General features: G+C 44.7%; 1 protein-coding gene across 9 annotated transcripts in view; it reads right to left on the reverse strand.

The window, feature by feature from the left end:
• The window catches only part of LOC113804138 (adenomatous polyposis coli protein), a 360,688-nt gene that overhangs the window by 15,640 nt on the left and 322,609 nt on the right, over positions 1–22,439 (reverse strand). For 7 of the 9 annotated variants that reach the window (XM_070138164.1, XM_070138166.1, XM_070138165.1 and 4 more), the window contains 18 exons: positions 19,914–20,186; positions 19,068–19,379; positions 18,683–18,760; positions 18,150–18,290; positions 17,803–17,924; positions 17,243–17,518; positions 17,001–17,130; positions 16,593–16,775; positions 16,231–16,379; positions 14,672–16,000; positions 11,664–11,910; positions 11,128–11,369; positions 10,847–11,013; positions 10,489–10,612; positions 9,989–10,110; positions 9,498–9,646; positions 9,230–9,358; positions 8,884–9,059 (listed from right to left, as the gene is read on the reverse strand). In XM_070138164.1, the coding sequence (XP_069994265.1) occupies positions 8,884–9,059; positions 9,230–9,358; positions 9,498–9,646; positions 9,989–10,110; positions 10,489–10,612; positions 10,847–11,013; positions 11,128–11,369; positions 11,664–11,910; positions 14,672–16,000; positions 16,231–16,379; positions 16,593–16,775; positions 17,001–17,130; positions 17,243–17,518; positions 17,803–17,924; positions 18,150–18,290; positions 18,683–18,760; positions 19,068–19,379; positions 19,914–20,186 (4,349 nt within the window). The remainder of the gene's footprint in view (positions 1–8,883; positions 9,060–9,229; positions 9,359–9,497; positions 9,647–9,988; positions 10,111–10,488; positions 10,613–10,846; positions 11,014–11,127; positions 11,370–11,663; positions 11,911–14,671; positions 16,001–16,230; positions 16,380–16,592; positions 16,776–17,000; positions 17,131–17,242; positions 17,519–17,802; positions 17,925–18,149; positions 18,291–18,682; positions 18,761–19,067; positions 19,380–19,913; positions 20,187–22,439) is intronic. The other 2 variants (XM_070138162.1, XM_070138161.1) reach the window with 2 other exon arrangements.

The following is a 22,439-nucleotide window of genomic DNA, read 5'->3' on the forward strand; positions in this document are numbered from 1 at the left end:
GGGGTCGAGGGATGGCGTCGGCGGGAAGGAGGACGACGACGATGACGGTGATGATGACGATGATGATGGTGGTGGTGATGGTAATGACGATGGTGGTGATGATGGTGATGTTAGTGGCGATGGTGACGATGGCGATGACAACGACGACAACACAGCCGAGGGCCAGCCCGACGCTGACAGTGACCTTCCCGCCGGCAGTCCCAGCCGTGACAAAAAGCTGCCCGGCGGCGTTCCGCCCCCGCGCCCCCGTCGCCGGAGCGGACAAAGGGCTGAGCCAGGGGGAGGGGGGGAAAGGGGGGCAGCCCTCATCCGCACCGGAAAGTCCAGAGCCACAGGTGAGGCTCGCGCACGGCTCGCGGGGCGGGCGGGCGGGCGCGAGGGCCGGCGCCGACGAAGGTGGAACCGCAAGGGGCCGCGCCGTACCACCGGGGGAGCATCGCCGGTCGCCTCTCGCGGCACGGCAATGCACTCGGTCGGGCGGGGGCGCTCTCTCTTTCTCTTTCTCTTTCTCTTTCTCTTTCTCTTTCTCTTTCTCTCTGTCTCTGTCTCTGTCTCTGTCTCTGTCTCTGTCTCTGTCTCTCTGTATGTTTGCGGATTAACTTTAGCACTCAAAAATACATAAAGACAACAAAAAATATATTTGCATACTCAAACACATACACATAGAATATAAACAAATAACACACACACACACACACACACACACACACACACACACACACACACACACACACACACACACACACACACACACACACCCACACACACGCCAAACCAAAGAACAAAACGCGCAGCGCCCTCCTCTCCCCTCCCTCTCCCCCCTCTGTTGCTCACGCCTCATCCTATGTCTCCGCGCACAGGATACTGCGGCTGGAGGCCCATTAGAACTCCTCGCGTGCAATCCTGACCACCATCCCCCTCTCCCTCCCTCCCTCCCTCTCCTCTCCTCTCCTCTCCTCTCCTCTCTTCTCTCCTCTTCGCTCTTTCCTCTTCTCCTCTCTTTCCTCTCCTCTTCTCTCACCTCTCCTCTTCTCTCACCTCTCCTCTTCTCTCACCTCTCCTCTTCTCTCACCTCTCCTCTTCTCTCACCTCTCCTCTTCTCTCACCTCTCCTCTTCTCTCACCTCTCCTCTTCTCTCCTCTCCTCTCCTCCCCCTTCCCTTCCCCCTCTCTCCTCTCCTCTCCTCTCCTCTCTTCTCTTCTCTCCTCTCCTCCCCCTCTCTCCTCTCCTCTCCTCTCCTCCCCCTCTCTCCTTTCTTCTCCTCCCCCTCTCTCCTTTCCTCTCCTCCCTCTCTCTCCTCTCCTCTCCTCCCCCTCTCTCCTCTCCTCTCCTCCTTCTCTCCCCCTCTCTCCCCTCCTCCCCTTCCCCCTCTCCCCTCCTCTCCTCTCCCCTCTCTCCTCTCCTCCCCCTCTCTCCTCTCCTCTCCTCCCCCTCTCTCCTCTCCTCCCCTCCCCCTCTCTCCTCTCCTCTCCTCTCCTCTATCCTCTCCTCTTCTCTCCCCTCCCCCTCTCTCCTCTCCTCCCCTCCCCCTCTCTCCTCTCCTCCCCTCCCCCTCTCTCCTCCCCTCCCCCTCTCCCCTCCCCTCCTCTCCTCTCCTCTCCTTTCCCCTCCCCTCCCATCCCATCCCCCTCTCCTCCCCCTCCCCAGCACGGCCACAACACTGATAACGTTCACTTCCCCGTAACGTTTGTGGGCTTTTTGCGTCCTCGTAACGTCTCCCGGGCCTGCCACTGCCCTTCCGTTACTTCTGTTATGGCCTACTCCACCACCTCCTCCTCTATTCTTCTCCTCCTTCCTTTTCTCTTTCTCCTACTCCTGCTCCTTTTCCTTTTCTTTCTCTCTCACTTTCTCCTACTTCCTCTCTTTCTCTCTCGCTTTCTCCGACTTCTTCTCTTTCTCTCTCGCTTTCTCCTACTTCTCTTTCTTTTTCGCTTTCTCCTACTCCTCCTCCTCCACCTCCTCGTCCTCACTCCACCGGTAACTCCTTCGATCCTGCCGTCCTGACATCACCGCTATCCTCGTCTGTCCTTCTCCTTGCTTGGCCTTCTCACTGACCCACCGAAGCATTTCCTCGCCTTGCCCACCATCATATTCACGAAAGGAAAAAAAAAACACACACACACACACACAAGCACACGTCCAGCCTTTCAACAATTACCTAATGTTCTCACGGTCTCCACATCGCCAAAGCCACTTTTTTCCCCCCCGCGAGTGACACCGTGTCAGCCCCTCACCGCCACCCACAACAATGCATGGCGCGCACACTGCCGCAGAAGTGTGTCAGCTTCCTACCTGGCCCGTGAGTAAGACCGGACGAGAGAAAATCCCAATCAAATAAGGAGCCAGTGAAAGATGCTGCCATGCGAGAGCGAACTCGACACCGGGTTAATGTGCACGCCCTCAGCTGCTTAACCCCCCCCCCCCCGCCCCCGCCCCCATCCCACCCCCATCTCCCTTTCTTTCTCTTTCTCTTCTCTCCCTTCATTTTCTTTTTCTCTTTCTCTCCATTATCTTTCTTCTTCTCTCTTTCTCTAATTCTTTCTCCCAATTTTTCTCTTTCACTTTCTCCTCCCCTTTCCTTTTTCTCTCTTCTCTCTTTTTTCCTCTTTCCTCTCTCCATCCTCTCTCTCTCTCTCTCACCCTCTCAATCCCCCTTTCCCTCTCTCTCCCTCCCTCCTTCCCTCCTTACCTTTCTCTCTCTCCCTCTCCTTCTCCTTCTCCCTATCTCCCTCTCCTTCTCCCTATCTTCCTCTCCCTCTCCCTCCCTCCTCCCAATCTCCCTCCCTCCTCCACCCTCCCCCTCCCCCTCCCCCTCCCCCTCTCTCCTTCTCCCTCTCTCTTCTCCCTGTTCTCAACTCACCCTCGCCTCACCCACACAGCCTCCTCTGCTCTGCCCGCTTTCCTGCCCCGGTGACACAGCTGGCCCTCGCCACCGCCGCTCGCCCCTGCTCAAGCCAGGCAAGCAGACTCTCTTTCTCTTCTCCTGCTTCGTGTCAGGGAAGACGACGCTCTGTCAGGCGAGGGCATGGAGGGCATTGGCGCTTGGCGACATCGCATGCCCTTCACGTATACATGTATCTTGGGTGTAGTTCTCGTTTCAGGGGATTCATTCGTACATTCATACAAGATACATATTCATATATGTATCTTGGGTATCTTAGTTCTCGTCTCGGAGGATGACAATAGATTTGCATACACTTTATAATCCCCCTCACACATTGGCAGTACTCTTACACTTATAATTCCCTCCTCAAACACTGACCGCACTCTTACACGTTCACTCCCCTTAACAAATTAACAATACTATTACTTATAATTCCCCAACACATTGACAATACTCTTACACGCATAATTCCCCCTCAAACATTGACAGGACTCTTACACTTATGTTCCCCTTTAAAAATTGACAATACTATTGCACACTTATAATTCCCCAACGCATTAACAGCACTCTTACACACTGTTACTCTGTAACAGTACTCTTACACATCTGTAAAAGTACTGTTCTTTCTATCTTCACTGCCGCTAATGGATGAGAATAAAATGCATCACCATATGACTCGGTATCCGGCATTACAAGCCATTTCCGCCACTAGCTACATGACTTAATTACATAATTATTACACAATACACCCAACACCAAATCATACGATGTTTGTGGCGGGTCTGGTCCCACCATCTACCATGCACTCTTCTCGCACCCTTTCCCAGATCTCCTTCCGTACGCGCAGTCACACTCGAGCACTTGCTTCCCGAGTGTGACTCCCCTCCCGCCCCTCGGCGCACCATACAAGGCTCCTCCGTCACGCGGCTTAGCCTTAATCTCGTCCCATGAGTGACACCTGCCACTTGGACCTGTTTCGTGGCGTCCCTCGAGAGCCGCCCGTCACTCAGCCTCATCTTACCTTGCCTCGTCCTCCAAGGGCTCCGGCCGACGACGGGCGATGTGCGGCCGCGGTTGCACCTCGAACAAGGCGCCTCTCACAAGCACTTCCTTCACTCCAGTCACAGAATGTTACTTCACCGAAACCGTCTTGGGTCTTTCGCCATAACTCAACCTCGTTTTTGCGTTTCACAAACACTGCGAGAGGCGGCGGCGGTGCGGGCCGTCTCCACCGCCAATCGCGTCCATTCCGCCTCTAAATTGATCTCGACTTTCACCGCGATTCGCGACACGGAGCGCGCGAGCGACCGAGCGCAGGAGGAGCCCGGAAGCTCCTGGCCGCCCCTCCTCCACGCGCCTCCGACGCCGCCGGACACGACAACCACGCCGCCGCCGCCGCGTGTGCCCTCTCGAACACGCGCCGCCTCCCCCGCGGACACAGCAACACTACCGCCGCCGCAAGACGAGAGTACGTCGAGTGAATCAGCCGGGGGCCCTCTCCCCTCCCCTCCCCTCCCCTCGCCTCCCCCGCGTTCGCCTCTCCCTCTCCCCCCCCCCTCTTCCTTCTTATAAACGTGGCCGCCCACGCTCCACTCCGCGTCATGCCGTCACACAACACGGGCCAAGTACTCTCCACGCGCAGCCATTCGCATTGGGATTGGCGCCCGGATTGGCTAATCGCTCCTTGTCCTCCCGGGAACAAATGACGCCATCAACTTCGGGCTGTCAAGAGGCGCCCGCGCGGGGAAGGGAGAGCGGCCTTTGGGGCTAAGGCGAGAGATAACGTGCTTCGCCCCTTCCGAGCTCTGCAGGATTTCAGGGTAGGATCAGCAGACGAAGCTCACCCGAGGCACACTTTCCCTCTGATCAGCATTTTCTTCTTTATCATTGCAACCTCATTCCGAGGCCTTGAACCCCTGTGGCCCAACATCCTCCTCACTTACAGATTAGCCACTCCTACCCCCCCCCCCTCCTCTCCCCCAATCCCAATCCACGGCAACGTCCCTAGTCCCCTCCCCTCCCCTCCCGCGCGATTCAACCTTAATAATCGCACACGACGCAAAGTGCCACTTCCCTCCCTTCCCCCCCTTCCCCCCCACTTCACACTCCCTCCGAACCCGCACTCCTCGCCCTCGACGTCTCGCCCCCTCTTTTAACCGGACGCGCGCTGCTGTCCCTAGGATCAGGGGGTCGCTCCGTGCCGCCTCCTGGCAGCAACAACGCGCTCCCGACGACGAAGCCGCTGTCCCTAAACTTCCCCCGAGCCTCTCCGAGCTGTCCGACAAGGCAACGCGTCCGGTTAACACATCTGGGACTCTCTTCGCTAATCCGTTTATCCTGGCCGCTACAGAGGGGCGGCCGGACCAGCTGATATGTGTGACTTCCCGAGTTTCCGCAATCGTCCCAGAGGGTGGATGAATCACTTGAGCCAGATTAAACCTCTTAATTCCAATTCTCCGTCCGTTTCTTCTTTTTCTTCTTCTTCTTCTTCTTCTTCTTCTTCTTTTCCCTATTCTTCCTCTTCTTTTCCCTATTCTTCTCAATTTTCTTTTTCTTTATTTCTCTTTTTTTCTATTCTTCTTTTTCTTATCGAGCTCAACATCGTAAACTTAATGCAGACGACCTGAAGGCATCTTACGGACGGCAAACACGTAAATATTTCGACACCATCGCTATGATTCGACCAAAAACACTGCAATTCCCAAGCGACTGAGCTCGTGCGACGCAAAATGTTTCCGTGTGCCGACGCCTCGAACTGACGCGCAAGGAGGAAACAGTGGAAGCTGACGCGACAGAATCTGTTTTTTTTTATACGAACAGAAAATTATTATGGTCCGGTGTACGCCACGGATAATAACTACTACTACTACTACTACTACTACTAATAATAATGATGATAATTATAATAACATCAATATTACTACTAATGATAATAATAATGATAATAATAATAATAATAATAATAATAATAATAATAATAATAAAAACAAAAATCCACCCCTCCCCTTCCCCCTCCTTCTCCTCTTTCCTTCCTGGTGCCGCAGTAAGTTCCTCCTCCTCTTCCTCTTCTTCCTCCTCCTCCTCCTCTTCCTCTTCTTCTTCCTCCTCCTCTTCCTCTTCTTCCCCCTCCTCCCCCCCCCCCGCCCCAGGCACCGGCCGGCCAGCGCCGGCACTTTCTCTCCGCGCGCGCGACCGGTCCCCGCGCCATGGAGACGGAGCCGCCCCCGAGCGAGGCCAAAGCCGGTTCCTGGTCTTTAGGTGTTCATCATTTGCATGTTTTTTTTTTTTTTTTTTTTTTTTTTCATACATTGGTACTTGACCTTCTTTTACTTACTGTTTTCATTTTTTTTCTCTGTCTGTCTGTCTGTCTGTCTGTCTGTCTGTCTGTCTGTCTATCAGTCTCTGTCTGTCTGTCTGTCTGTCTATCTATCTGTCTGTCTGTCTATCTGTCTCTGTCTGTCTGTCTGTCTATCAGTCTCTGTCTGTCTGTCTGTCTGTCTGTCTATCTGTCTGTCTCTCTGTCTGTCTATCTGTCTGGCTGTCTATCTGTCTCTCTGTCTGTCTGTCTGTCTATCTGTCTGGCTGTCTATCTGTCTCTGTCTGTCTGTCTGTCTCTCTGTCTGTCTATCTGTCTCTCTGTCTGGCTGTCTGTCTGTCTATCTATCTGTCTGTCTGTCTATCTGTCTGTCTGTATGTCTCTGTCTGTCGGTCGGTCTGTCTGTCTGTCTATCTGTCTGTCTATCTGTCTCTGTCTGTCTGGCTGTCTATATGTCTGTCTATCTGTCTGTCTGTCTATCTGTCTCTGTCTGTCTATCTGTCTGTCTGTCTGTCTGTCTTTACGTGTCGTATCGTCCGTCTCCTCTCATCTCGTGTCTCTTCTCTTGTGACTTCTCTGTGTGTCGCTTCGTTTCTTCTCCCTTATCTACTTTTTTTCTTATTTTGTTCTTGCCTGTTCCGGCCTTTCGGTATCTATTTTTTTTTTCTTTTTCTTTTTGCTTATTCTGTATCACCTCTTCCTTCTACTTCATTTCTTTTATCTTCTTCTCCCGCTCTTTTCCTCTCCCCTCGTTTCCCCGTCTCTTCTCTTCTCCTACCGGTACTCCCCTTTCTTTCCCTTCCTTATCTTCCCACTTTTTTTCTTCCCTTTCCTGTTCTTCTTCCCTCTACCCCCCTAACCACCATCCCCTCCTCTCCTTTCTCCCATTCCTCTCCTTCCCCTTCTTCCTCCCCTCCCTCTTCTTCCCATACTTCTCCTCCCCTTCTTCCTCCTCCCCTCCTCTCCTTCCCTTCCCCTCCCCCTCCTCTCCCCTCACTTCCCCGCGACGTAAAAGTATTTTAAAAACCGGAAGTCTTCTCGTCGTTTTTTTTCTCCGCGACCAAACCCTGTTGTCGGCGCCCCTCCCCCCCCCCTCCCCCTCACTCACTCCCCTGCGACACTCTGCCCACTAAAAGGAACCGAACCGTAGTGGAGCTGACAGGTAGATTCCGCACTCCACTGCTGTGTCTCATCCCCCGTTTATGTATCACCCCTCCTCCCCTTTCCCTCACTCTCTTCCTCCTCCTCCTCTTCGTCTTCCTCTTGCTCCTCCTCCTCCTCCTCCCTTCTTCTTCTTCTTCTTCTTCTTCTTCTTCTTCTTCTTCTTCTTCTTCTTCTTCTTCTTCTTCTTCTTCTTCTTCTTCTTCTTCTTCTTCTTCTTCCTCTTCCTCTTCCTCTTCCTCTTCCTCTTCCTCTTCCTCTTCCTCTTCCTCTTCCTCTTCCTCTTCTTCTTCTTCTTCTTCTTCTTCTTCTTCTTCTTCTTCTTCCCCTCCTCCCCCTCCCCCTTTCCCTCCTTTTTCTATTAATGTTTCTCCTCCTCCTTCTCCCTTCCCCATCTTCACTACCTTCCTCTTCCTATCCCTTTCTTGCCTCACCTCCTCTCTCTTCTCTTCTCTTCTTTCATTACTTTGTTCTCTCTTCTTCTCACCCCATTTTTATTCTTACCAAATCTCTCCACAATCCACAATGCTTTTCGTTTAACAATTCCTTTCCCTTCTCTTTCTCCGTCCCAATCTCTTTCTCTCTCCCATCCCTTCCTCATCCTTCTTTCTTTCTTCCATCTCCTCCCTTTCCTATTCCTCATTTCTTCCTCTCCTCCACTCTCCCTCTCTTCCCAATACTTCCCTCCTCCTCCCTTCCATCCACTCGCCATCCGCCTTAATTCTTCTATCTCTACATCCATTCCCACCTTGCTTTTCCTTTCCCTCAATCCCCTCCCCATCCCTAACCCTTCTTTCCCCTCCATTGTACGAGACTTACACAGACAGTAGACAGACCAGAATATAAAGGGTCCAATCATTAGTGTCACATGATATAAAACAAATAAGTAGCGCAATAAATGTTACTAGTTCCACCATCGATTTTTTAAAAGTACAACTTTAATTACAAAAAAAAATCCCTACCCAACTGTTTACTCACAAAAAAATGTAAAAATGTAAAAAAATATACATCAAATTCCAGATACAGAAACCCATTACACACCAAAAACAGAACCCCACTGATACCCATTACAGACCAAATCTAGAAACCCAGTGGTATTTATTGCACACCATAAACAGAAACGCAGTGATACCCATTACATACCATATAGGGCAATAGAATGATACCAATTACATACCCTAAACAGAAACAGTGATACCAACTACAAATCAATTATGGAAACCTACCACACATCAAATATAGAAACCAAGTGTACCCATTTCAAACCATACACAGAATTCATTGACACCATTTACATTACCAACTACAATTATCCATCACACACCAGATATAGAAACCAGTAATACTCATTACACGCTAAGCAAAGAAACCTAACCATACCCACTACATAACAAATACAGAAACCAAGTAATATCCATTATATTAGAAATATTGTGATACTCCTTTCATAGAGAAACACAGGAATACCCATTACACACCAAACATAAACACCAATATGCGAAGAAAATAAATGGGTACTCACGTGCTGGTGGGCATTCCTGAGCTAATGCACTCCGCCAGAATGTTTTCACTCTCAGAGTCTGAATGTGTGCTTGAGCGGGTCTGCGAGTGCTCCCGGGACCGGGTCTCGACTTCATCATCTTTCTTGTCCTTAGGCTCATCCTCACCGAGCACCTCAGACTCTAGCTGCTCATGTTTCTGTGGGTGAAGGTATATATATTCTGGGTGTGAGAAAAAGAACTTGGAAAGTGTGCACAGATTCAAATGCTGATACAAAAGCCATAACTATAATTCAAAATCTGTTTCAGTAATTCTTTTTAACTTGGCTGAATATTAAAAAGTAGTACAGGTAATTACAGCAGTTATACCTGTGTGTGGAATCTTGGAATGTTGGAGCAAGGGATCTGGAGCCCTCTCTGCGACCCCCGTGAAGCCGCTCTGGATCCTTCACTCGCGGTGTTCTCACTGCTGTCCTTGCCATCACCTCGAAGACGGTCCTTGAACAAAACAAGTAAAGAGAGTTATTTCACTGGAAAAAAAAGTGAAAAGATTACTCTTTTGTGCTACTTAAATGAAGCCAAAGTCAGGTTCACTTAAAAAATCTCCCCTAACTACTCCAGCTTCTTGTCAACTCACCCTGGGAACCACATCCACAGTGAGGGGGAGCTCATCATCAATGGTGAGCGAGGAGAGCGAAGTGGCGCGAGAGAATTCTACGGGAGTGCCCTCCTCCACCCAGGCTTTGGGAGCCTCACTGAACACACCGGTGCTTGTTCTTGGCTCTGCTGGTGGGCAGACAGGTTAAGATCAATACTGGCTTAGATTATGTAAGCAATCACACATGCATACATATTTGCCTATGAATAAAAAAAAAGAAGGCAAATGGACTGTAAAAGATCTTTTATCTATATCTCCCTAAAACAACCAAATATTGCAAGAAATATCTGATGAGTATACAAATCACTATTATCATCACATATATGCAAAAGCCTGAACACCTCTCAAGTATTTGCGAAGAGTATTCCCTTGCGGCCAACCTCATACACTTCACTGAACCTTCCCAAGAATGCAGTGCAGATCTACAGTTAATAAGGTCAACAAAAAACACAAACCAAGCCATTCCTTACTATGAGTGGGGGGTGGCTTAAATGGTTGGGATGGTGGGCGAGACCGTTTGGGGCTAGGAGGAACAGTCTGACTAGGGGAGTCTGGCAGATCACTTGGAGATATGGCACCACTGGTAAACCGACTGTCACAAAAAAAAGAGAGAGATAGGACGGTCACATTCTGAAAGCACGGTACACAGGCTGAAGGTGTAGTAGGTAAAAAAGTCTTGTTTTCTTTTTCTTCTTCTTACACAAAATTACTTTCATTAGTAGAACTATGTAAGCAAAAGGATTGGTATCATTATTATTTGATTAGGCAAACTACAACAAAAATGTAATAACTTGGGTACTTTCAAGTAAACCTTCTTTTATTTCACTCATCCTTAGTCCATCACATATAACAAAAAACTAAACTAGAAATGACGAAATACATTCTCATACAGATTCGTGTGCTCATCACAAGTGTTAATCAAACTCAAATTCATTATCTAAGGACCAACACAAAAGCAACAAGACAATACCTGAAGTCTGAGACCACAGAGCTGCGATCGTCATGGATGGACTGGACCTCAAAGCTGCTCAGTGAGGAGACTGATGTGGCTCGCGAGAACATAAGTGGTGTTTCCTCATAGTGCACACTCTTGCCTGGAGGGGTCAGAAAGGGGCTCTCAGTTATAGAGTCAATTTGAAGCTCGTGGGAAAGACAAAAGATAGAGTTGTAATCATTTCCAATATATCACAGAACCATGATTTTTATAGATTTTTATATATAACAGTTACAATAACCAAAAAGAAAAGAAAAGAGTTAAAATTCAACAAACCAAATAAAAATGATATATATGAAAGATAAAGTAAAAAAAATACTACTTGCAACTTTACCTTCAGGTCTGTCCAGCTGCTGAGAGGAAGGAGTGTGACTTCCATCCCTGGTTGTATCTGCTTGTTCGGCCTCCCTCCTCGGCTCTTGCAGTCTCCCCTTCTTCTCCTGACTTACAACTTCAGGCTTCTGTTCTCCATCTTCAGACAGGTCGCCCATCAGACCATCCCTGAGGAATAACAACTGATGAGAATCCAATCCACTATATTACGGTGTTGCTGGACATATTTCTGCTCATGCCTTTCCATGAGAAAGAAATCTCCCTCGTTTTCCCTTTTCTTACCTGTCATTATTGGCATTGATCTCTCCACTTGTTAAGGAAGAAACGGATGAGAACCTTGAGAGGCACACTGGGGTCCCTTCAACACAGTAGGTGATGGGCTTGTCAGGTGTCATCATGCCCGAACTGAGACCACTCTTGACAGGCAGGCCAGTCTGAGAGGGAAGGGGCTCCAGTGTGTCCCGCGCATCATCGGAGTCCTCAATGTTCTCGAGGTCATCTACCTTCAGGTCCTTTTCCTTCTTCTAAAAGGAAGGAGATATCGTTGGGAAAAATTAGTGGTGGAAATAGTGTTCTAAAATGATGCTTTGTGGAAACATTGCTCTTATGACTCATAAAAGCCCATTTCAAATAACAGATGCTACTATTTTCTAAATATATAAATCATTCATCAAAATATTTATAATCCCATTTTTTTTTTATTACACAAAGTAATCCCCTAAATTTACTCCAAGATCATTTTCCTTGACTTCAATCATTGTCTCTAACACAAACAACATCCTTTCTAAAAAGTTTCCCAAATTCTCATTCCAGCTCACCTCTTCACCAGGAGACACGGACTTCTCCCTCTCGATCTCTTCCTTGATGGCTGGCTCACGGAGGTCAGTCATGGATGTTGCAGTGGAAAAGTTGTAGGGGGTCTCGTAGGGCGTGCCCTCAGTGCAGTAAGTCTTGACAGAATCATCGTGAACAGAAGGCTCGAAGAACTGAGATGGGGTTTCTTGCGGGGCTTTTGGAGGGCGCCGGTACAAGGCAGCTTCGTCGCTGTCGCGTTCCTCGGAGTACCTGTCAGGAAAGGAGGCTTATTAGACGTGCCTGGCGTTTGCTTTTCCCCCCTCCCCACTCTTTGTTAGCCTGGTTATTTGCACTACACACTGACGATTCTGATTAAATATCATTTCAATTCATCTGCATCAAAATCTGGAAATACTTATATATATATATTTGTATGTCACGGATGTAAAATCAATGCAAACTAATAATACACAAGCAGACATCTCAAAGGTACTGAAATGCACTCCTCAAGTAAAAAGTGCACTTGTTAGCTGATAATCACTCCTCTTACACATGAGATCTATCAGAAATGAATTAATCAATGACATTTTAATACAAAGCCAAACTACACAACTTATTGCCTATTAAAATAATGCTCAGAAAAAGTACAGTCTTTAAAAAACAATACTATCTTCCAATGCTCTATAACTTTCAAGTCTTACAAAAAGAAAGGACATCTGAAAATTACGACAAAAATTATCTCTGAACTAGCACTATATGTCATACATATATTAATGTAAACATTTCAGTAAATATAAATATTCATACACCTAGTAGTGTGTAAGAGGGAGTAAGAGTAAATATGTGAGTGAGAGTACCAGTGAGAATGAGAGAGAGAGAGAGAGAGAGAGAGAGAGAGAGAGAGAGAGAGAGAGAGAGAAAGAGAAAGAGAAAGAGAAAGAGAAAGAGAAAGAGAGAGAGAGAGAGAGAGAGAGAGAGAGAGAGAGAGAGAGAGAGAGAGAGAGAGAGAGAGAGAGAGAGAGAGAGAGAGAAAGAGAGAATAAAAGAGAGAAAATAAGAGAGAGAAAATAAGAGAGAGAGAGACTAACACATATTCTGAAAGACACAAACACACAGCCATGCACACACACACACACACACACACACACACACACACACACACACACACACACACACACACACACAACCACACAACCACACAACCACACAACCACACAACCACACAACCACACAACCACACAGCCATACACACACATACACAAAGCCATGCACACACACACACACACACACGCACACACACACACACACACACACACACACACACACACACACACACACACACACACACACACACACACACACACACACACACACACACACACACACACACACACACAAAGATTGAGGGTCAATACTGGTACAAAAAATTGCTTGATTCATAAGAGATTGTTTTTTTCTGGCGTCTACAAGTTTAATTTCCAAATTCATTAACATTCTTTAGACAGACTGTTTCTTGTCATTTTAGCATTTCTTTTTGGTCTTTCCCACACTGACTCCAATTCTAATCCTTAGATCTTAGAAAATAATTAAATAATTCCAATATAAGATCCAAGACAAGTATTTTTGCTTTTACTTGTACTGAGTCCAAGTATTTCATCACAACCTTCAAACATAAGCACACTTTGTACAGTCACTCTAAACTGTACATCACACAATAAAATTAGTGTCTCATTATTCCAATATGTTAGAAATATCACTATCATTTCAAGCCAAAAAAAAAAGTGCAATCATCACTAGTCACTGTACATCCCAAACACAAAATCATCCCTGAGTAAAAAAAAATCCTAAAATCTGTTACCTATGAGAAACTCAACTTTAAAAAAAGAAAAGAAAATACCATCACCTCTGAGTTACATAAGCACTCCAATGCATATTACAAAATATGTAAATCTGTAGCTAATTCAAGATCTAGCACATAAGCCACTGATGGGTAAAAGCATCGTCTACAGTATCAGAACCTTGCAGTAGTTACAAACCACTGAATATCAAGTATCACTGTCAACAACATCAATCTATGTTTAGTTGCTGTTCCTCCTTGTACCGGTCCCTCGCACCGCTACTGGTCGGCATCTGGCAGCTCGACCAAGACTAGAGCCTGGTCCAATACCAGACTGTACCAAGATTATTTGTAAGGTACAATATTAGTCTGGCATCAAAGTGGAACCAGTCCAGCATTATCTAAATCCTCCATTAAGGTATTGCTTTCCATGCCCAAATAATGCAATATGATAGCAAACAAAATGAACTGGACCATGATCCATCTAAGTACAGTGGAACCTCTTTATAGTGTCATACATGGACCAATAGAGATTGTAAGCACTAAATTACCTCAAATTATTACATGAGACTGAGGAATAAAACACCTGCAATGTTACTTTCAACATCCTGCCATCATGCAGAGATAGTCTCTTCACTGCCACTAAAGCAGAGGATATACAATAACCAACCTTGAAGGGCTGGAGTTGCCAAGGTTTGACACTGAACAAAGGGTCGTCTGATCCTGGCAGACTATGATCATTCAAAGAAGCAACACGACAACAACAGTGATTTGGGAAAATATCCAGAAGACACACAGCTGACTAGACACCAAATGAAATGCTCTAGTGGGCCTAGTTCTTTGCAAAAAACATTTATATATATTAAGTTATACCTAGCATTGAGCCTGGTCGTAAAAAAAAGGATTTAAAAGTCATGAAAAGCTATCAAAAATAAAATAAATAAAATTAAGAAAAGAAAAGTGAGTCTGCAATCTGCATAACACCACCATTTTCCCAAAACATATTTTCTTCACTTTTGGTGAGGAGCACTATAAAGAAGTTGCACTTTCATAACTATACATTTTAAGTTTTAGAATATATTATGAATTATATACCAATATCAGGGACATAGTCTGTTTAAGTAGCCAAATTAATTATTCACATTCTGGAGAGAGAATCTTAACTTGTGCGAATTTCACACATGGTTTACTCACCTCAGGCTGAAGTTAGTTGGCTGGTCTAAATCCGTTTCAGTGTAACCTGTGAAATCCTCTTGTTCTCTGTCTGCTTCTTTATGGGTTTCTGTCTTCCTTGTTTCTCTTCTTTCTCCCACATAATTGTCAATCTGAGGTTCTGGTCGCTCTGCTGTTTTAGACATATTTGCAATACTTTCATTAGTAGATGTTTTTGAAGCTATTCTAGCATTATATTTCAAACTATAGTTAAGTGGTTCTTTTTGCGACTCATTCTCAATGTTGACTTCAGCAAGATTTCTACTAAAGTTAACATATTTACTGTAGATGTTATAATGGGCCTCATTATGGGGCTGTTGTCCATTGGCAAAGTTCCTTCCACTTCCAGTTCTTTCTTCATCGCTTGTGCTTGATGATCGCCGACGGGTTGCCGTTGGACTGTATGGTGGTTGAGGACCTTGTCCACGGAATGCTCCATTTCTGGGAATGCTCCCACTGCTCCCTGTGGAGTCAGGGAACTGCCCTGAATCCCCTGGCTGATGGCTATAAATATCTTTCATGTTACGAACTCGAGAAGCAAAAATCTCATCAGCACTTCCATTGAACTCCTGGGAGTCTAAGTGTCTCTGTAATTCATCTTGACTCATCCTTGCAATGTCTGGGAGACCATGGGATGGAGGAGCCATGGACCTAAGTGATAGATCAAGGGGTCTGCCATCCAAGGGCCTTCCTCCATTCTCCACAAGGGGCTCACGGCCAGCTTGGTGACGCATCAACAACTGCCGCATTCGGTCATGGGAATTGTCAGAATGGGTTGAAGAGATCGAGTCCCTGCTCTCAGATCGTAGGACATTATTATACTGTGCCCCTAGGGAGTGGAACATTGGCCGTGCCCCTGGGTAATATTGTGGACCATCACCAGGCTGTCCATAAAAATGAGGATCGCTGCCTTGTGGATGAGTTGGTGAAGCTCTGGGTGAGGTTTCAATGTTGTCACAGGTCTCTGAGAGGGAGGGATCCAGTTCCTGTTCTAAGGCTTTCTGCTTTCGAGCCTGTAAGGATGGGAGGCCCATGCCATGACGTGGGTCAGTCAAGGGCATTCCCTCTGGTCTTGCTTGTAGCAAATTCTTCAGTGCCGCACTTGACCCCATTGATATCATCTTGTGTTTTGAATTAATGAGTGATCGTAACATAGGAACAGCACCAAGCTCCCACAATGTGCGCTGATCCTGTGAACACCTGGCTGAAAGGTTCCATAATGTTCCACAGGCATTGCTCACAACTGTTAAGCTTGGTGAACGTAGCTGACCTAAAAGTATGCTTAGAGTATTATGTTCTCTCAGCACCTGCCTGAAATGGGCAAAAATAACAACAATCATTATTATTAAACTTTCACTTTTTCAACTCCTGAAAGATTCATCCACACTAATTATTTCAGTACTCTATGATGAATTCTTTTTTTTTCTAAATACTGAAAACTAATCAAATACAACACTGATTATCTTTTCTCTGAATCTAACAGAATCTTTCTAAAACAAAGATCCTAACTGAAAATGAACTCAGATGCTGAACATACATACCTGAGATCTTCTCTGACAGCAATATGACTAGAAATATTCCTGAGTATTCCTCCTCCGTTCTCCACAATTGCTAGAGTCTTAGACTGAGACTTGTAGGTAAGAGTACTGCAGATAAATGCTAATGCTCCATCCACAGCACATATTTCAGCCTGCAAGGCAAACCCTTCCTTCTATTACATATGTTGAAGCACTACAAAGATAAATGACCCTACCAGTTAAGGTGTAATTTTGATCTTTGCTTTTGTGCCACCACATGCAATGTCAACATTTTTATCAATATAATCAATTTCATGAGCAGCAATCAAAAGCAATTTGCAAGCCAATACCCTAACTGCAAATTTGCCAGAAAGGAGAGAACCTACCTTGTTAATGCTGCAGTGAGCAGACAAGTTCCAGACAGCTGAGAGAATGACCTTCAAAGTAGACTCCTTACGAGCACTGAGAGCTGCCTGCATCAAAATTGAGACTGCTCCTACATCACGGAGGCTTGCTTTGCTTCCCCCATCTGCTCTCCATGATAGGTTACGGAGCACACTTGCTGTAACCTGTAAAAAGGAAAGTTCCCTGACATATGAAACATAAATGAAAAATGAAAAATAACTTTTGTTAGACTCTGTGCTACTGATACCTATAGTATTAATTCTACCAAATCTTTACCTTCTGTGAGGTTTGATGTTAGATGATCATCTTCCATTTGTTCCTATTAAGAGCATCCTCTAAATAAACAGAAAAAAAGTAAATGGAATAAATAATGATGTAGGAAGGCCCACCTGTCTCAGATCCTCACTTGGTGAATGCAGCTGTGACACAAGTGCTCGCAGGAATGACCGGAAGGAACACAACAAAGCCTTGTTGGTTCCATCACCAAAAGTTAAGTTTGTTAAGGCCATTCCTGCATATCTGCAAGAGACAATGACAGACTTATCATATCATTCTCCTTTATGAATAGGTGACATTAAACATCAATTCATGACCCATGATCATCATATATAAAAAAAAAATCTAAACCCACCTTCTCAATGTGATGCAGTACTGATCAGATGTAGTAGAGCCATGGCCATCGTGGTCCCTTCTTATGAGCTCAGCGATGGCATGCAGGCCCCCGAGTGAGCACATGGCATGCCGGTGGTCCTCATCAAATGAGAGCTTCATGAGCGCAGCCATTGCAGGACAAGGGTGCCGGTCCATGTCATCTTCCAGCAGGGGACCACGGCCAGCACTTGTGCGCTCCAGACGCTCATACAAGTAGTCTGAGTAATCCCGAATCTGCTCTAGGAGTCTCAGTACCCTAGAATATACAGAAAATTTGTTTAATAGGAAAAATATAGAAAACATGTCTTGATATATTGTTGCTTCTTTATCAAGCACAGATATCTGTAAATATATATTCTGATTAGTTGGTTCCCCTACAGTATGTGTTCTTTTAAATTGTAGATGTCTGCATCAAATGACACAAGTTATACTTTTAATCCATTTTTACATTGCAATGATACAAGGATCCCAAAACAGAACATTTTCAACATATCAGCTACTATTACTATGTTCATTTCCTTCAAAAGAGTCTGTCCTTACCTAGCTTCCCTTCGTCCCCGCTTGTCATCTGGATGAGAATGAACGATGTTGTGAAGGGCTTGTGCTGCTCTTAGCCGTGTCTCTCTTGTGGGTGGAACATCTCCATCACATCCATGCAACAGCTAATTGGGGAGAAGATTTTGATCAGTCATGGACAATTTATTCATCTTAATTAATTTCTGAGACATAAATATAATACAAACAAGATCCACTACCAAGAAATACTGGTAATATGTGGTGATGTATCTTTGCCTTATTTCCTAATCTTAAACCAGAACACAATGTGACTTCTGGAGAAAAAACACTTCAGTCCTATAACAATGTCTAAAACACACCAATTCCAATACCTGTATAAGTAAGGGTAGACATCCAGACTGCCTCATGGCCACACACGAGTCAGGGGAGGAGGACATGGCCAGAAGAGTACGGCTCATGTCATCTCTGTCACTCGAGGAGAACATGGACAAAAGGCCATAGACCATTTCAACCTGTTGTGTAACATGGGAAATAATGGTAACTAGTGCAATGAATCACTATTTCCACTGCTTGCCGCACATTTTAAAATCCTGTCATAATGGTTTCTAGATAACACACACAAAAAACAATGTTACAATAATCAATGTTTTCAAGGCACAAGAGGAAGATTTCACAAACTTTACATTTCCTCAAATATATTTTTACTAAAATTCACAACTGCATTTCCAGCCACCATATAATCTAAAAAGATTCATCCATACTCATTAAACAACTTACCATACCAAACTCATCCCATACATGAAACAAATCCTGCATTATTAACATCCAGAAACATTTTCAATCACAATAATAGGCTAGTGATGGACATATGCAAAGCAAACAGATAGGCTTTGCACATTCATACCTTATTTGTAAGAAGCTGCTGCGTGCTCTGCGCTCGTCTATTTGTTACACTAGATGTTGCCATAATGCCAGGCACCTCCTGCAAAATTTTCATGAATATATATAAGCCTGAGATTGGTCACTATAGCTGCAGTGGATTTTCTGTTCATAAGTATAGAATCTCAGCTACTACATATCAAGCATCTTTTGCTATTACATAATATATCTTATTTTATCTACCATCTAAGATACAAAAATAGCTTTTAAAATATGACTTTAAATACACTGCTACTAAGCATTCAGCAAGAAAAAAAAGAAAAGAAAAAGAAAAGACAAATACAAAGACAATCATTCCCTCCCATATAAATCCACACATAAACATTCACAAAAAAGGCTTCCCCATATACCTGATTATTATTCTTGAAGGGCATGCCCATGGATGCAGGGCTCGAGTGCCATAGTGCCTTCTCAAATGGCCACGTCCCCCTCAGGACTGCCTCAATGGCTGGTGGCATTTTCCCTGTAGGGATCTGGTGAGGTTGGAACAGCTTCTCACGAGCGCATTCAGCCTTGTCGGCATCCTGTTGGCCTGCAGCAGCTGTCCTGCCCTTGCCCTGACTACCCCCATCTGCTGAGTGGAGGGTCAGTGTATCTGACTGCAGTGAGTCCAACTCCCTGATCTCACTGATATCCTCCGTCGTGCCGTCCTCATCGGGAGCCTTATGCAAATGTGCAAAACAAAGTAAGGAACGTTTTCTGGCCATACGTTATATTAGGAAAAAATATGAAAAAACAATGTTTCTTCCCTACATTTATATTCTGTAATTCTCTGCATATGGGAAACCAAGTGTATTCAACATTAAATAGGTAAAAACGTCACAACATTTGCCATTTTCTTTACCATATTTAACAAAGATTTTCCTTCTAACACTGATATAAAATTTTAGGTGAAAGAAATGAATACACATCTTATGGGCAAAAGTTACTTTTTGGTATATTTCAACATTCTCTATTTTTTATTCTATAAAAGATATAGCAAATACTATATGGATCAGAATTCCATTACTCTGCAACATACTGATTATTTTCCATAAAATCACAATCATTACCCTGTGTGAAAGATGATATCAGCACCTAACATTCAACATGTGATATTATTATAGGACAAGACATATATAAAATAATAGTAATAATAATCATAAAATCTCTTCTGTAAACAGCCATCCAAGGCCAGCATCATCTCTTCTCCTCACCTGGTTAGCATTCACAGCATCCATGATGTCTGAAGGGTGTTCAACTGGTGAAGAACTTCTCTGTTGGTCTTGCAAGTGATTCTGGTTGTTCTGGTTATTATGGTTCCTGACGGCGTCCTGCTGCAACCGCTGGATGGTCTTCTCGATTGTGTTGATAGTATGCAGACGGTGATCACGGCGCCGCACCATCATAGCAGGAGTGCCCAGGCGTTGCCCGAGCGCCTCCTGAAGGCGGCACACCTCGCCCTCCAAACGCCATCGCTCACATCCATCCTGAAAAGGAAACAAATGTATGTCAGAGATTTATGCATAGTTAACACGAGAGAACAACACTCTTACACTCTCCATGAACCCATAACCTTTAATCATTATTCAAATTTTAATCTAATTCTATAAATATAATGATAGTAATTCTTCAGTGACACATCTCTTACCAAATTTAAGGAAAGTTATGACCATCTGATACATGAAAAAGCTTGTTACATTACATACAAGGTCTCCCTGCCTCTTGTAATGCTAGATTTCTCTTTCCAGTTCTATATAATTTCAATCAATTGAAAAATTGGATAAAGACATAATCTGTTACAGCATCTTAAGAATATGGTACAAAAATTCACCAAAACATGAAAGACTATGGAATGAGACGCAAAACTCCAAATCAGTCTTTTGTTTATAAAGGATTAAATCAACATTTCAAAGTACAATTTCAGGTTCATAACAAAGTATTATCATAAGGCTCCTGTTTGCAATTTAGTGACTAGATTTCATTCACGTTTACCTTGCATGAAACATTGAACACTAGATTCCCATCAACCTTTCCAAAAAATCTTCAAATGACATAAAATAAAACCACACATAAATTACCGCACAAAGCAATCCAAAAGTCATTAACAAAATAATATACAAAACATAAACCTAAATCTAGATAAAGAATCCAGAAAAAGAACAAAAAACATAAACAAAACAGGTCGCCATTCTTTACAAAAATTCCAAGGTCCTTTTCAGAACTTCCAAGACCTATCCCTCTCCATCCTTAAGAATCCCGAGACCCGAGAGCCCAAATCGCCTGTAGGACACCCAGGCACCGAAGGACACCCAACCCGAAGAAGACCCGAGCCCGAAGGTCCTCGCATGCGGCGGTGCCACCTCCTTCGGCGAGCCTAGAATATTTGTGCCAAACAAAGCCCCGGGAGAGCCAAGGCACCCCCTGCAGGGAGCGCACGGGCCCCGCCCACGTGCCTCGCCCCCGGAGCCTCTTGTTCTGAGGGATTACTGGCATTGTCCTTCCTAAGATTTATATTTATTTGCTTCACCGAAATTAGATTAAAAAAACATTAATATATTATCTAGGCTAAGTCCGCGATCGCATGTCCTGTGAAAGCTTGGTCAAGAGATCAAGAATTTTTTTTTTCTAAAACCATGTTTTAGTAAAGCCTCCCGCTATGTAATCGTAACAAATTTGAGAGAGAGAGAGAGAGAGAGAGAGAGAGAGAGAGAGAGAGAGAGAGAGAGAGAGAGAGAGAGAGACAGAGAGAGAGAGAGAGAGAGAGAGAGAGAGAGAGAGAGAGAGAGAGAGAGAGAGAAAAGCGAGCCAGAACACGGCCATAAGTTCCGTTGTTGCCGAGAGGTGGAGTTTCTGGGAACTCTTTCTATTAAATCGTCTGGCACGGAGACAGACCCGGTGACGTCATAGCACCAGGGTTTGGCGCGCTCTCCCCGAATTTTTTGCGTACTCTCTCTCGTCGCAGTGACCGCTAGCACAACAACGTGACGTCTACAGCCCTCCCCTTTACGAAAAAAATAAACAAAAAGAAAATAAACGAAAGAGGAAGGGACGGAATTAAAGCGTTTCGCCTTTAAGAAAATTGATGCACTCTTGTCAACTTGTTTACAACAGTGATCGCTATTTGTGTCATTCGAGACGTGCTCAAGACATGTGGCAGATCAGCGAGACTATAGATGGAGAAGAATGAACAAAAAAACAAAACAAAACAGACAAAAATAAACAGCAGAGGAAAATTAATAATCATGTGAACTATTACTATCAATAATACTAAATATGTGAACGAATCACAGCTAAAACAACGAGATTTTGCTGTCCTTGTTAGTGCCTGAGGCTTGGAGGGAATACGAACTGCAAGAGAACATCAGCTGTGGAACTGGAGGTTCTCTTCGATTTCCGCGAGGGCATTGGTATGGATTTTGCTCAGATATCTCGTGTGTGTGTGTGTGTGTGTGTGTGTGTGTGTGTGTGTGTGTGTGTGTGTGTGTGTGTGTGTGTGTGTGTGTGTGTGTGTGTGTGTGTGTGTGTGTGTGTGTGTGTGTGTGTATGTGTATGTGTATGTGTATGTGTATGTGTATGTGTATGTGTATGTGTATATGTGTATGTGTATATATGTGTGTATATATGTATGTATATGTGTATATATATGTGTATATATGTGCATGTATATATGTGCATGTATATATATATATATATATATATATATATATATATATATATATATATATATATACATACCCACA

The sequence above is a fragment of the Penaeus vannamei genome, chromosome 24 (assembly GCF_042767895.1).
Source record: "Penaeus vannamei isolate JL-2024 chromosome 24, ASM4276789v1, whole genome shotgun sequence".
Lineage (NCBI taxonomy): Eukaryota > Metazoa > Arthropoda > Malacostraca > Decapoda > Penaeidae > Penaeus > Penaeus vannamei.